At 56.9% G+C, this 13824-nt stretch overlaps 2 protein-coding genes across 2 annotated transcripts in view; both read left to right on the top strand.

Moving 5' to 3' along the window:
• The first annotated feature begins 6442 nt into the window (after positions 1-6442).
• Positions 6443-7533, top strand: LOC111150000 (secretin). Its single transcript, XM_022507305.1, has 4 exons — positions 6443-6712; positions 6803-6904; positions 6999-7091; positions 7301-7533. Exons 1-4 carry the CDS (start codon positions 6636-6638, stop codon positions 7422-7424), a joined length of 396 nt encoding a protein of 131 aa, XP_022363013.1. The 5' UTR covers positions 6443-6635; the 3' UTR covers positions 7425-7533.
• Positions 7534-8935: 1402 nt separating this feature from the next.
• Positions 8936-13824, top strand: part of LOC111149467 (cadherin related family member 5) — a 6605-nt gene continuing 1716 nt past the window's right edge. The window contains exons 1-11 of the mRNA XM_022506556.1: positions 8936-8990; positions 9070-9245; positions 9561-9611; positions 11158-11430; positions 11505-11615; positions 11702-11872; positions 12454-12544; positions 12701-12798; positions 12898-13098; positions 13179-13292; positions 13369-13459. Of these exons, the coding sequence (XP_022362264.1) occupies positions 8936-8990; positions 9070-9245; positions 9561-9611; positions 11158-11430; positions 11505-11615; positions 11702-11872; positions 12454-12544; positions 12701-12798; positions 12898-13098; positions 13179-13292; positions 13369-13459 (1432 nt within the window). The remainder of the gene's footprint in view (positions 8991-9069; positions 9246-9560; positions 9612-11157; positions 11431-11504; positions 11616-11701; positions 11873-12453; positions 12545-12700; positions 12799-12897; positions 13099-13178; positions 13293-13368; positions 13460-13824) is intronic.

Below are 13824 nucleotides of genomic sequence, written 5' to 3'. Positions count from 1 at the left end.
GAACTATGTTGTTTTGTTTCCAAATGTTTGGAGATTTTCCTATTGCCTTTCTGTTGTTTACTTCTAGTCTGTTCCATCATAGTGAGGAAAAAAGGCTGCGTCAGACCTCAGTTCTTTTAAACTTGTTAAGGTTTATTTTATGACCCAGAGTCTAATCAACCTATTTTCGCAAATGTTCTGTGCGTACTTGGACAGCAGGTGTGTTCTGGTGCTGTCGGTGCAGAGCTGTGAGGATGTGGGTCCCGTCAGAATGCGGCTCTGCCGACCTGCTACGACCTTGCTGTTTTCTGTCTGTTCTAGTGACTCCTGAGAGAGGAGCGAGAAGTCTCCTCGTACACTGTCGGTTTCTCTAGTTCTCCATTCAGCTCTAGCCGGATGCACTGGGAAGATGTCTTAGAAGGCACCTACACGTTTAGAAGAAGGGCCACGAGGAGCTCAGGGTCAGGGCTCACATGACGGGGTGGGAGGGAAGTTGGGGGTGATTGAACTGCTGGTGCTTCCAAAGTTGAATACATTATTTATTTTTAAAAATTTATTTTTTAAGACTGTTTTTTTAAAGATTGATTATTTATTTATTTGACAGACAGAGATCACAAGCAGGCAGAGAGGCAGGCAGAGAGAGAGGAGGAAGCAGGCTCCCCGCTGAGCAGAGAGCCCGATGCAGGGCTCGATCCCAGGACCTTGAGATCACGACCTGAGCTGAAGGCAGAGGCCTAACCCACTGAGCCACCCAGGCGCCCCCTTTTTAAGACTTTTTTCACTTATTTGTCAGAGAGAGAGAGGGAGAGCTTGAGCAGGGAGAAGCTGGCAGAGGGAGAAGCAGACTACACGCTGAGCAGGAGCCCGATGTGGGATTCAATCCCAGGACCCCAGGATCATGACCTGAGCTAAAGGGAGATACTTAATCAACTGAACCACCGAGATGTCCCAAAATTTATTTTTTTAGTAAGCTCTACATCTAACGTGGAGCTTGAACCCATGACCCTGAGATGAAGAATCACATACTCCTTTGACGACCCAGCCAGGAACCCTTAATACATTTTTGAATTTTTAAAAATTTTTAAAAAGATTTTATTTATTTATTTGACAGACAGAGATCACAAGCAGGCAGAGAGAGAGGGGGAAGCAGGCTCCCTGCTGAGCAGAAAGCCCGATGTGGGGCTCGATCCCGGACCCTGAGACCACGACCTGAGCCAAAGGCAGAGGCTTAACCCACTGAGCCACCCAAGCGCCCCTGAATACATTTTTTTAAATTCATAGAACCATACCTCAAAAAGAGTAGCCATAGGGGCGCCTGAGGGGTTCAGTGGGTTAAGCCTCCACCTTCAACTCAGGTCAGGATCCCAGGGTCCTGGAATCGAGTCCCACATCCGGCTCCCTGCTCAGTGGGGGCCTGCTTTTCCTTCTCCCTCTGCTGCTCCCCCTGCTTGTGCTCTCTCTCTTGCTCTCTCTCTCTCTCTGACAAGTAAGTAAATAATAAAAATCTTAAAAAAAAAAAAGGCTGCAGAGCTGAGCAGCTCAGCCTGATGGAAGGTTGTCCTAATCCTGTCCAAAGCCTCCGGCCGTGAAAGCTGGGATGTGCAGCCTCGAGGCCCCCTGCTGGGACTCATGAGCGCGTCCGCAGCCCTCCAGACTAGGCCGGAAGCCAGAGCCGTCAGCCTCGTGGTGACACGCGAACAGGTGCTGGAGCCAGTTTTGTAGCCGTTTGCTGCAGAATTTTATGGGATGCTTGAAACATTCTAGATAACACTTATTTGGCTTGCAAGTTTGATAGTTTGATAGTTTAAGACTCTCTTCTTAATCAACAGAACAAGTGGACAGAAAGTCAGCCAAGCCACAGAAGAAGCTGAGTGACCATCAACCAAGGAGGCAGATTTGACATTTATGGAACAGTCTGTGCAATGACAGAGAAATCAGATGCTCTTCAAGTAGACATGGCACATTCACCAAGATAGACCATATTCCGCATCAAAAAAGAAAGCTTAACAAATGTTTTTAAAAGAATGTAAGTCATACAAAGTATGTTCTCTGACCATAAAGGGATTAAATTAGAAACCAACAGAAAGAAAGCAGAGAAATCTCTAAAAATTTTGGAATTAACACAATTTGAAGTAATCAGTGGGTCAAAGGAGAAATTAGAAAATAATTTGAACTAAAGGGAAAAAAAAAGCATGATATCAAAATTTATGGGACGGAGCTAAAGCTCTGTTCAGGGGAAAATTCATAGCATTAACTACTTAATTTGAAAAGAAGGATGGTCTCAAATTAATGTAAAATACCATTTGGCAATCCAAAGAAGAAATATCACATGATCGTATTGATTGATGGAGAAAAACATCTGACGAAATTCAGTATGCGCTCATGATGAAAGTGCTTAGCAACCTAGAACCGGAAGGCGCTCCCTCAACCCAACAAAAGGCATCTTCGAACCCTGCAGCCAGCTTGACACTTAATGACGCAAGATCGAGTGCTTTCCACCTAAACTCAGGAAAAAGGGTGTCCGTTCTCACCACTCTTTTTTTTTTTTAAGATTTTATTTATTTATTTGACAGAGACCACAAGTAGGCAGAGAGGCAGGCAGAGAGAGGGGGAAGCAGGCTCCTCACTGAGCAGAGAGCCCAATGCGGGGCTCGATCCCAGGACCCCGAGATCATGGCCTGGCCGAAGGCAGAGGCTTAACCCACTGAGCCACCCGGGCGCCCCCGTTCTCACCACTCTTAATCAACATTGTGCTGCCATTCTAGCCAGTGCAATCGAGCGATAAAAAATACACAAATAAAATACATGCAGATTGGAAAGGGAGAAGCAAACTGCCCCATTCGCAGACAACATGACTGTCTAAGTAAAACCCCAAGGAATCTACAAACGCTCCCAGAACTAACAAGTCAGCTGAGCCAGGTGGCAGGGTGCAAAGTCAACACATGAAGATCCTTGTATTTCTGTACACCAGCGACATATAACTGGAAGCCAAAATTAAAAAGTAAAAGCACACCATTTACAACAGCTGTAATAATACATGAAATATGTGGAAATCTGTCAAAACAGGTACTGGATTGGGGCTCCCAGGTGGCTCAGTGGTTAAATGCCTTCCTTCAGCTCAGGTCATGATCCTAGTGTCCTGGGCTGAGCCAAGCTTGGGGCTCCCTGCTCAGCGGACAGTCTGGTTTTCCCCCTCCCTCTGCCTCTCCCCCTGCTTGTGCACTCTCTCTCTCTCTCATACTCTCTCTCAAATAAATAACATCTTTTTTTTTTAAAGTTTAAAAAATTTCCACTCATAGAATAGGAGAAAATATCAGCAGAATACATTTTCAGCAAAGGACTTGTATACAACATATATAAAGAACTCTCAGAGCTCAACAATGACATCACAAGAAAGAAAGCTCCAGATTAATATCCCTTATAAATATATATACAAAACTCTTCAACAGGGATGACCATGCGGCTCAGTCGGTTAAACGTCTGCCTTCCACTCGGGTCATGATCCCGGGGTCCTCGGATGGAGCCCCACATCCTGCTCTCTGCTCAGTGGGGAACCTGCTTCTCCCTCTGCCGGCTGCTCCCCCTGCTTGTGCTCCCTCGCTCTTTCTCTCTCCCTCTGACAAATACATAAATAAAATCTTTTTTTTTTAATTTTTTTTAAAGATTTTATTTATTTACTTGACAGAGAGAGATCACAAGTAGACGGAGAGGCAGGCAGAGAGAGAGAGAGAGAGAGGGAAGCAGGCTCCCTGCTGAGCAGAGAGCCCGATGCGGGACTCGATCCCAGGACCCTGAGATCGTGACCTGAGCCGAAGGCAGCGGCCCAACCCACTGAGCCACCCAGGCGCCCCATAAATAAAATCTTTAAAAAGAAAACAAAAAACCAAAACTCTTCAACAAAATCTGAGCAAACTTAATCCAGCAGCATTTTTCCGAAGATTATGCACTTGGTGGTGTTTATTCCAGGAAGGCACTGGTAATTCAACAGAAAAAACTCAGCAAGTGTAGTACATCACATTGCTAGACCAGAGGGGAAAAGCCCATTTAATCATTACAACAGATGCAGAAAAAGCATTTAATGAAATCCAATACCCTTCTATGATAAAAAAAAAAAACAACCTCAATAAACTATGAGTAGAAAGAAACTTAAAAAAAGAAAGAAAGAAATTCCTCAACGTGATAAAGGACATCTATCAAAAACCCACAGGAGGGGCGCCTGGGTCGCTCAGTGGGTTAAGCCTCTGCCTTCGGCTCGGGTCATGGTCTCAGGGTCCTGGGATCGAGCCCCACATCGGGCTCCCTGCTTGGTGGGGAGCCTGCTTCCCCCTCTGCCTGCTGCTCTGCCTACTTGTGATCTCCCTTTCTCTCTCTCTGTCAAATAAATAAATAAATAAATAAAAATATTTTAAAAAACCCCACAGGAAACATTACACTCAATAGTGAGAGACTGAAAGCTTTTCTCCTAAGATCAAGAAAACGACAAGGACACCCACTTTTGCTGCTTCTCCTTGTCATGTGCTAGCTAGAACAATTAGTGAAGAAAAAGAAATAAAAGGTTTCCAAAATTGGAAAGGAAAAAATAAACTATTTCTAATTGCAGATGACATGATCTTATGCATAGAAAATCCAACAAAACAAAACCCTGGGGGCACCTGAGTGGCTCAGTGGGTTAAGCGTCTGCCTTCGGCTCAGGTCATGATCCCGGCGTCCTGGGATCGAGCCCCACTTCGGGCTCCTCGCTCAGCAGGGAGCCTGCTTCCCCCTCTGCCTCTGCTGCCGCTCTGTCTGCCTGTGCTCGCTCGCTCTGACAAAAAACAACAACAACCCTATTACAGCTAATAAATAAATTCAGAAGAGTTGCAGGGCGTGAAGTCGTCGTACAACAATCAGTTATATGTCTGTGCACTAATAAAGCACAATTCAAAAATGAAGTTAAGAAAATAATTCATTTGTAATAGCACCAAAAAGAATAAAATACTTAGAGGGCAACCCTCCAGGGTTCTTTCCCTCTTCTGGAACTTTGTACTGTCACTCAATAAACTTTACTATCGGTCAATAAATTTTTTGCTGCTCACAAAAGAAAAAAAAGGAATAAAATAGTCAGAAAAAAATTTCAGCGGGGCCCGTGGCTGGCACAGTTGGTTGAGATTCCCACTCTGGCTTTCAGCCCGGGTCGTGATCTCAGGGTCATGAGATCTGGCCCGATGTTGGGCTCCGCACTCCACTCACGCCACTCCGAATCGCCTTGGGGTTCTTTCTCCCTCTCCCTCTACCCCTCCCACTTGTGCGCGCGCTCGTTCTCTCTCTGTCTGTCTCTGTCTCTCTCTCAAATAAGTAAATCTTAAAAAAATAGAGAAGAAGAAATTTAACCAAGAAGATGAAAGACGTGCACACCGATAGGTATGAAACGTTGCTGGGGAGATTAAAGAAGACGACATTCATGGCGTAAAAGACTTCATAGTGTTAAGACGGCCTTTCTCAGCAAACCCATCTGTCGATTTGGTACCCTCCCTATCAAAACTCCCTTAGCTTCTTTTTTTTTAAGAAATAGAAAAGCCAATCCTAAATTCGTTTGGATGTGTATGAAAGGAACCATAAATAACCAAGACGATCTTGAAAAAGAAAAACAGTCGTAGGACTCAGCTTCTAATTTCAAAATTTGCTATAAAGCTACAGGAATCAAAACAGAATAGTACAGGCATGCGGTTAGACATAGATCAATGGAACAGAGTTTAGAATTCAGATATCAATACCATACATTTAAAATAAATTTGTTTTTTTAGGAAGATATTTATTTTATTTATTTTTAAAAAGATTTTATTTATTTATTTGACAGACAGAGATCACAAGTAGGCAGAGGCAGGCAGAGAGAGGAAGGGAAGCAGGCTCCCTGCTGAGCAGAGAGCCGGAAGTGGGACTCGATTCCAGGACCCTGGGATCATGACCTGAGCGGAAGACAGAGGCTTAACCCACTGAGCCACCCAGGTGCCCCTTTACATTCATTTTTAAAAATATTTTTTTGAGTTTTTATTTATTCATATAAGTAATCTTTACACCCAATGTGGGGTTCAAACTCATGACCCCAAGATCAAGAATCTAATGCCCTACTGAGCCACACAGGTGCCCCAAACTTTACACTCATTTAAAAATAATCAGTAGAATTTCATAAAGAGCAGTTTTATGTTTAAGAAAAATTGAGCAGTAAGTTCGGGCAAGAGGCACAGGCCCAGCCTTCCCCATTCCCACCACCCGCCCCGCCTCTACAGCGGAGTCCGCGGCCCGGGTCGCCTCCCCGCGCATCTCCCCTCCCGAGCCCGCCTCCGAGGCCCTCGCCGGCTGTGCGCCCAGAGCGGAAAGGGCGGCTCGGAGGCTTTGCACATGCTGTTCCCGCTGCAGCCTCGCCCGGATGTCCCTCCGCCCTCGGGGGCGCCCCTCCCCGACCCCCGCGGGCCCGCGCCCCGGCGCAGCGCTCTCCTCCCTGCCCAGCCAGCCAAGGGGCGCCGACGCGGCGGTGGGGGCGGGCGGCCAGCCCGGGCGACAGCTGGGTGGGCGGCTCTGACCTTCGGGTTCGATCGATGCCCCGCTCCCGGGCGCTATAAAGGGGCCGCGCGGGGCTCGGGCGGCCGCAGCAGCGCTCAGCACCCCGCGCGCCCACCATGGCCGTCGCGCCCCTGCTGCTGCTGCTGCTGCCGCCGCTACTCCGGGGCTCCGCCGCGCTCCCCGCGCCCCCCAGGTGAGGGACCCACGCCCGCTCCTCGAACCCCACCCCCCCAACCCCGGCCTGGCCCTGAAACGGCGCGCGCCCCCGCCCTCCGCCCCGCAGGGCCCCTCGGCACTCGGACGGGACGTTCACCAGCGAGCTCAGCCGCCTGCGGGAGAGCGCGCGGCTGCAGAGGCTGCTGCAGGGCCTGGTGGGCAAGCGCAGGTGAGGGGCTGCGGCGCTCCCCCGGCTGCGGGAGAACTGCGGGGCGTGGGCCCGGGCACCTCCGAGACTAATTCTACTTGGGATGGGGGGGCAGCGAGCAGGACCCGGAGAACAGCACGAGCTGGACCAAGTCGGCCGAGGGCCGCCTCTGCCTGCACTGGCTGGACACTCCCACCCTGCAGGCCTGGTGAGAACCCAGCCCGCTGTGCCCACCAGCTCCTGCCCCGCACCCTTCCTCTGCCCACCGCCCCCCCCACCAGGACCCTGGGTCTGGGGCAGGAACGGGGCGCGGCAGGGGGCCGACGTCTGGGAAGGGGAAACCGTGCTGGTGATCAGAGGAGGCGGGGTTCCCCCAGGGGCTGCGGTCTCCCGCCCCTGACCCGGCTGTCCCCGCAGGATGCACCTGAGGGACCCCCTGGATCAGACCTGGTCTCCCCAGTTGCCTCCTGGGTCCGGGTCTGGGGCCACCTTTGCAGAGCCAGCCATCCCCGCTGCGGAGGCGACCCGGAGCAGGCCCTGAGGAAGAAGGAGTCCCCGCTCTGGCAGCGGCACCGGGAGGGGCCAAGGGAGGGTGGGGAGGAGGAGGAGGGCTTGCACTTGTCGCCAATAAAGGAGGAATTCAGACACTGGCCCCGTGAGCTCACTCCGCCTCATCTCCCAGGTCAGGGCGGTCAGAATGCAGGAGGCCCCGACCGCAGCCTGTAGCCCGGTGACCGCACCCAGCCGCCCTTTAAACCTGGGAAGCCAGCGGGGCGCCTCTCCTCCCTTATCTCTCCTGTCCCAGGAGCTCCCCAGAGACCCACCTGCATCCCTGTCATCCACTCGGCAAACACTCAGGGGCTCTGGGTGCGCGGGTGGGGGGCACAGGACGTCTGTCCCGGAGGCCACGTGTCGGGCAGTGGAGCAGCTGGGGGTTGGGAGGGAGGGGGGCAAGGAGGCCCGGGCAGGAAGCGGTGGCAGAAGGGCCCCGGCGTCCGCTCCAGAGAGAGAGGACACCCACGCATGCCGCGGCTCCGGCTCCAGGTTCTGTGGTCTCTCGTGGCTTGACTGCTCTGAGCCTGACGAGTGCGGGGGGGGTCACGACACCCCGGGAGGAGCTGGGGCCTGCGGGAACCAGGCAGGCACCACCTGCAGGGGCCGGGAGCCTTGGAGGACAGCGGCCGGCAAAGCTAGAGAGCAGAAGGACCACAGCCCCCCACCCCGCGTCGTAGCAGCCCCTCCTTCCTGCTTCTCCCTCGCTGCCGCTGAGGCCTGGCCTGTGGGGGCAGGGCAGGGGGCGCCTTTGGGGGAAGGGCAGTTGGGGGCCTGGGCCAAGGAGCCTTGCCAGGAACTCCTCTGTCAAGCACCAGAACCCATGGGGACCCAGGTCCCCCCAGGAGCTCCTGGCAGCCTCCTGAAGCTCAGACGTCCCCATTTCTGCCCACCCCACCCCCTTGGAGGGGATGGCTGGTTTCCAGGACAAGCAGGGGTGACCCCAGGGCACAAACAGCCTTTTCCTTCCAGACCTAGATGGTTGGTGCGGGGGTAGGGGGAGGAGGTGGACCTGGAGGGAGCACCTGGGGCCTGAACCTTGCTCCAAGATGATTCTGGAAGAAGAGGCCAGCAGAGGGGCTGCCAGGATGGGGGGTAGGGGTGGGTACAGCCAACACAGAAGCCTCGGCTGAGCCTCTGCCCCTGCCCCCCAGCTCCCTGCCCCAGCTTCTGCCCACCCAGCCACACCCCCCAGCCCCCTCCGCAGGCCCAGGGTATCCTGAGCACCTTCTGCGTCCTGCCCTGGTGTTTGAGAGCTGAGTCCCCTTGGTCCCCCATATGTGGCCCGGCTCTGTTGGGGAACCCCTAGCTCGCCCCCTCCCCACAGTAGGGTAGGCCTGGCCTGGCGGCCTGCGGGAGCCCCCTTGGAGGAGGCTGTTGGCTTGTAAAGGATCATAACATGGGGCGGTGCCTGGCAGGGGCGAAGGTCGCCCAGGCTGAGCCGCCACCAGCAGCGCCAGCCAGCTGCTCAGAGGGTCTGGCCAGGGGACGGCTGGCAAGATGGGGGCTTGGGCCCTGCTGCTGTCACTGCTCATGGCTACGGCCCAGGCCCAGGGTACCTGCGGGGCGGGGGCGGGGGCTGGGCGGTGGGCAGGCCCCAGGAGGGCACTGACTCTTCCTCTCCAACTTTCCAGTCTGCTCTGTGGACGACACCATCTTCGAAGTCGCAGAGAACACTAACCGGCCCGGGCCCCTGGCTGACATCTCTGTCCCCGCGGGCCAGCAGGTGACCCTCGGACCGTCGTCCACCCCCGACGCCTTTCGGATCCAGGGGACTCAGCTCTTTCTCAATGTGACCCCCGACTATGAGGTGCAGACGGCAGGCCAGGCGGGGGCGGCGGGAGGGCTCACCCTCCACAGGACCCAAGCAGCTGCCCGCACCCCTCCCCAGACAAGGCGTCCCAGGCGGCCTGAGGCTTCTGCACCCCCCAGGCAATGACTGGCCCTTCTTGGGGCCCCAAGGCGGGTAGGGTTGTTGGGGGCTCCAGCTGCCTGGGCCCCCGATGCCCTCCGGACTTAGCAGGGCTTCTGGGGACCCTCCCCACCTGTCTCCTCACTTGTGACGGAGGGCCAGCACGCTGTGGTCAGCTGGGCAGGTGACCCTGACCCCCGTCTGCCCCTTCAGGAGAACACGATGCTGGAGGCGCACCTGGAGTGCAGAAGTGGCGACACCGTGGTGAGTACCCCTAACCGCACCCCCGCTCCTGTGTGGCTGCCCCCAGCCTGTGACATCAGAGCACTCCAGGCCCCAGCCTCTCCACTCTGCTCAGCTTGGTTGAGGGCCACTCCCTGGTGACCTCACCCTGTGGTATGCTGGCGCCCACACTTCCTCCCGCCCAGACTCTGCCCTGAGATGCAGACCCCAGCAGAGACCCCCAACCCAGAAGGCACTTCACCCTGCTGGGTCCCTCACCCCCCACTGACCCCCCATGTCTCTCTGTCAGCAAGGCTGTGGGCTCTGCCTCAGGCTGGACTCCACATCAATCAGAGCCTTGGCCACCAGCATCTCCTTTCTGGAAACTTCCAACGGTCAGCTGGTCCGCTTGCTCCCCTCTTGGCCCTGGCCAGTCCACTCTCAGTGTGGCCAAACGCTCTGATCAAGCAAGTGGACAGCCCGGCTGCTTTCTCCCTTGGAGCTGAGGCCGCACGGACCGTGTGGGGTGCAGGCTGGGTGCGTGGACCCCGACCCCAGTCCAGCCAGCCTCGAGCCCTCTCCCCAGATGGGCACCTGCCTCCCTCTCCCACCGTCTCGCGTCTTCACTCCAAGCTCACCTTCCCAGAGAGGCACTGACCGCCCTGTTTTAAGCTACAAGCCCCGTGCCCACGCACCTGCCGGTTGGACTGGACCCACGGCCCACGGGCTCCAGTGCTCCAGTGCCTGGAGGTGTCCTGGCGCAGACAGCACGCACACCACCACGACACCTCAGCACGGGACTCCGGAAGACAAGGCCTTCTGACACAGCCACAGTGCCTCGGCCTCCGGGAAAAGGGCTCCTCAGCATCATGTCACACCTGACGCCCTCCCATTCCCACAGTCACAGAGACCCCAGCAAAGCCCACCTACTGAGACTGGCAGCTACTCCTCCTGAGGGCCTCCCTCCCTCTCCCTCCTCCTCCCTTCTTCCTTTCTAGGTTGATGGATTCTTTAAGTCATCTCTACCCGCAACGTGGGCTTGAGCTCACAACCTGAGATCGAGAGTCAACTTCTCCTCCCACTGAGCCAGCGGGGCACCCCTCTTAAGCCTCTCTTTTTTTTTTTTTTTTAAGATTTTTAAAATTTATTTGACAGAGACCACAAGTAGGCAGAGAGGCGGGCAGAGACAGAGGGGGAAGCAGGCTCCCCACTGAGCAGAGAGCGATGCGGGGCTCGATCCTAGGACCCTGAGATCATGACCGGAGCCGAAGGCAGAGGCTTAACCCACCGAGTCACCCAGGCGCCCCCTCTTAAGTCTCTTTCAATCTATGGGTTCTCCTCCTCTCTTCCTTTTTCTTGAGAATAGTTTCTTGAGAATTATTTCTGAAGGAACTCGGGTGTTCTCCCACTGTTCTCATTAGGGACTTTGCTGGGCACCCCCCACCCTGCCCAGCACCGGTGCTGCTCTCCTCCGGGGCGGTGGCCACCTCGTGAGCTGCGGGGCTGCGTCTGTGGTCTGTCCACAATCCTCGCGGAGCAGGAGCCCAGGACCTGCTGCGCAGCACGGCTGACTCCGCCTGTCCCGCAGGTGACGCAGCTCAGAGTCTTTGTGTTTGTGCTGGACGTCAACGACAACCCGCCCGAGTTTCCCTTTCGAGCCAAGGTAGAGAATGTGTCTGAGGTGAGCGAGAGGGGCCGGGGGCTTGACCACGGGGCTCAAGGGTACAGCCAGGCCACTCACTCGCTCTGCTTCCCCCAGGACGCTAAAGTGAGCACCATTGTCATCCCCGCGACGGGACTGGAGGCCCAGGATCGCGACCAGGACGACATCTTGTTCTATACCCTCCAGGAGGTGACCCCGGTCAGTGTCCCCCCAAACCCTCCCTCTGTGTCCTCCTGGGCTCCGAGACTGAGTCCCGTCCCCTGCCTCCCCAGGGCGCCGGCAGCTTCTTCTCCCTGGTGGGCACCAACCTGCCTGCCCTGCGGCTGGACCGGCGCCTGGACTTCGAAGCGCAGCAGAGCATGAACTTCCGGCTGCTGGTGCGGGTAAGCAGGCAGGGGCTCAGGTCCCCCCCCGAGCCGCCCCCAGCCCGGGACCCCCGGGCCTGATCTAGTCGGCTCTGCTGCCGCAGGACACGCGGGAGGAGAACGCAGAGCCCAGCCACACGGCCACGGCCACCTTGACCCTGGAGGTGCAGCCTGCTGACCTTCGGCCCCCCTGGTTCCTGCCCTGTGCCTACTCAGACCACCACGTCTGCATCAACGCTGAGTACCATGGTGCTGTCCCCACAGGACACCAGCTGGTACGGGGGGCAGGGAGGGCAGGAGGGACATAGGGGGCAGGGCTCGGGTGTCAGGGGGCCACATTTGGTTGCGATTTTCATGTGAACGTTCTTCAGAAGCCAATCCCACCCAACCACGGGGTGGCGAGCGGTGACAGAGCCCCTGAGCGTAGAGGGAGGCGCGTGGCCCGGTGGTCTCCGGGCAGGGCCGGGCAGCGCCTTGGGGACCCAGTCCCTTGGGCTGGGAGGGCTGCAGCGTGAGGGGCCTCGGTGGTGCTCCAGGCTGCCTCTCTGACCCGCTGACGTCCTTGCTCTGGCCCAAGAGGCCCACGGAGACGCCGGAGCACAGTGGAGCGTCCTGAGCACCTGACTCCGACTCCCCATGACTTCTGCCTGTCCCGCGTGCGTGCCCGCTCTGGAAACGCCCGTTGTTCCATCAGTCGGGTGTCTTTGACTGTTCCATCAGTCAAGTCAGTAGCAGCGGAGCCGGGGGCCTGAAGGGCCCTTGCAGAGAGACGACTTTCCTCTTAAGGGAAGTCGGACGGTCAGCTGGGCCCGACACCCCAGCCCCACGGTGTCTCCTCCTGTCCCTGTCCCTGCAGCCAGGCCCCCTCGTGCTCCGTCCTGGACCCATCTACGCTGTGGACGGGGATCAGGGCATCAACCAACATATCCTCTACAGCATTGTGCGGGGTGAGTGCGGGCCGCACCCCTATTTCCCTCTGTGTCCTGCACCCCACCCCACCCTGGGCTGCGGGGGCTCCGGGGGACTTGGGCAGAGCCCGTGGGACCCTTGCCCTCAGGCCGCTGGAGGGGGCAGGAGGCCAAGCTTTCCTACCACCCTCGCAGGACAAGAAGATGGCACGTTTGCCATTGGCGCTGACTCGGGCAAACTCACCATGACCAGAGGTGTCCCCAGCCCAAAGACCTTCACTCTGGTGGTCAAGGTGGGTGCCCTGGCCAGGCCTCCATGGCCTTCCTGAGCCTCAGGCTGCAAGACTTGCCCTCGAGGACCCGCTGGTCGCTGAGGCCTCCCCTCCCCCCAGGGTGAGCAGGCAGACGGCGCCCGCTACTCGGTGACCTGGGTCAAGATCGAGGCTCGAAATGCCGCTGGGAGCCCGCCCTACTTCACCAAGAGCCGCTACCACGGCATGGTGGCGCGCGGCTCTGAAGGAGGCGTGGAGGTCAAGGATGCAACCGCCCCCTCCCTGCCTCTGAGGGTCTGGGCCCAGGACCCTGACTTTCCGGTAGGCGCCGGCCCCGCCGCGGGTGGGCTGGGGGGGTCACAGGGGCAGCCTGGGCCCGGGACTCACTGGGCCGCGTTTAGGACCTCAACTCTGCCATCGCGTACCGCGTCACCAATAACACTGACTTCCGGATGGATGGCGAGACCCTGCTGACCGCCTCTCTGTTGGCCCACGAGGGGGTCTTCTATGCAGAGGTGAGGGCAGGGGGCATCTCCAAGGGGCAGGGGCTAAGGCGGGGCCTGCGAGGGACAAGCCCCCTTTCTGCTCCAGGTTGAGGCCAACAACACAGTGTCGGCGGGTACAGCCCGCACGGTGGTGGAGATCCAGGTGCTGGAGTGGGAGGAGCCCAGCCCCCCAACAGGTGAGCCGGACGCGGACCCCCTAGGCAGCAGCTCAGGGAGGGCCTCTTGCCTCAGTTGGGCTGGTGGCTTCTCCAGGGCAGGCATGCTGGGGGCAGAGCTGAGCCCGAATCCTGTCCCTCATCCCCAGGCCCCCCAGCGACCCCCACATCCCCAGAGACTGGAAAAACAAGCCGGCCCCCCAGCGGTGCCACTTCGGAAGCCCCCAGACCCCCGGGGCCCTCTCAGGGACCCTCTGCGACCAGCTCTGCGACCCCGGGGCCCTCTCAGGGACCCTCTGCGACCAGCTCTGCGACCCCGGGGCCCCCTCAGGGCCCGCCCCCCCCTTCAAGCACAATTCTGAGGCCACCTGCCTCATCTACGCCTG

Source organism: Enhydra lutris, unplaced genomic scaffold (assembly GCF_002288905.1).
Source record: "Enhydra lutris kenyoni isolate GAN:26980312 unplaced genomic scaffold, ASM228890v2 scaffoldscaffold22, whole genome shotgun sequence".
In the NCBI taxonomy this organism is placed as follows: Eukaryota; Metazoa; Chordata; class Mammalia; order Carnivora; family Mustelidae; genus Enhydra; species Enhydra lutris.
This window is presented reverse-complemented; position numbering and strand designations above follow the sequence as displayed.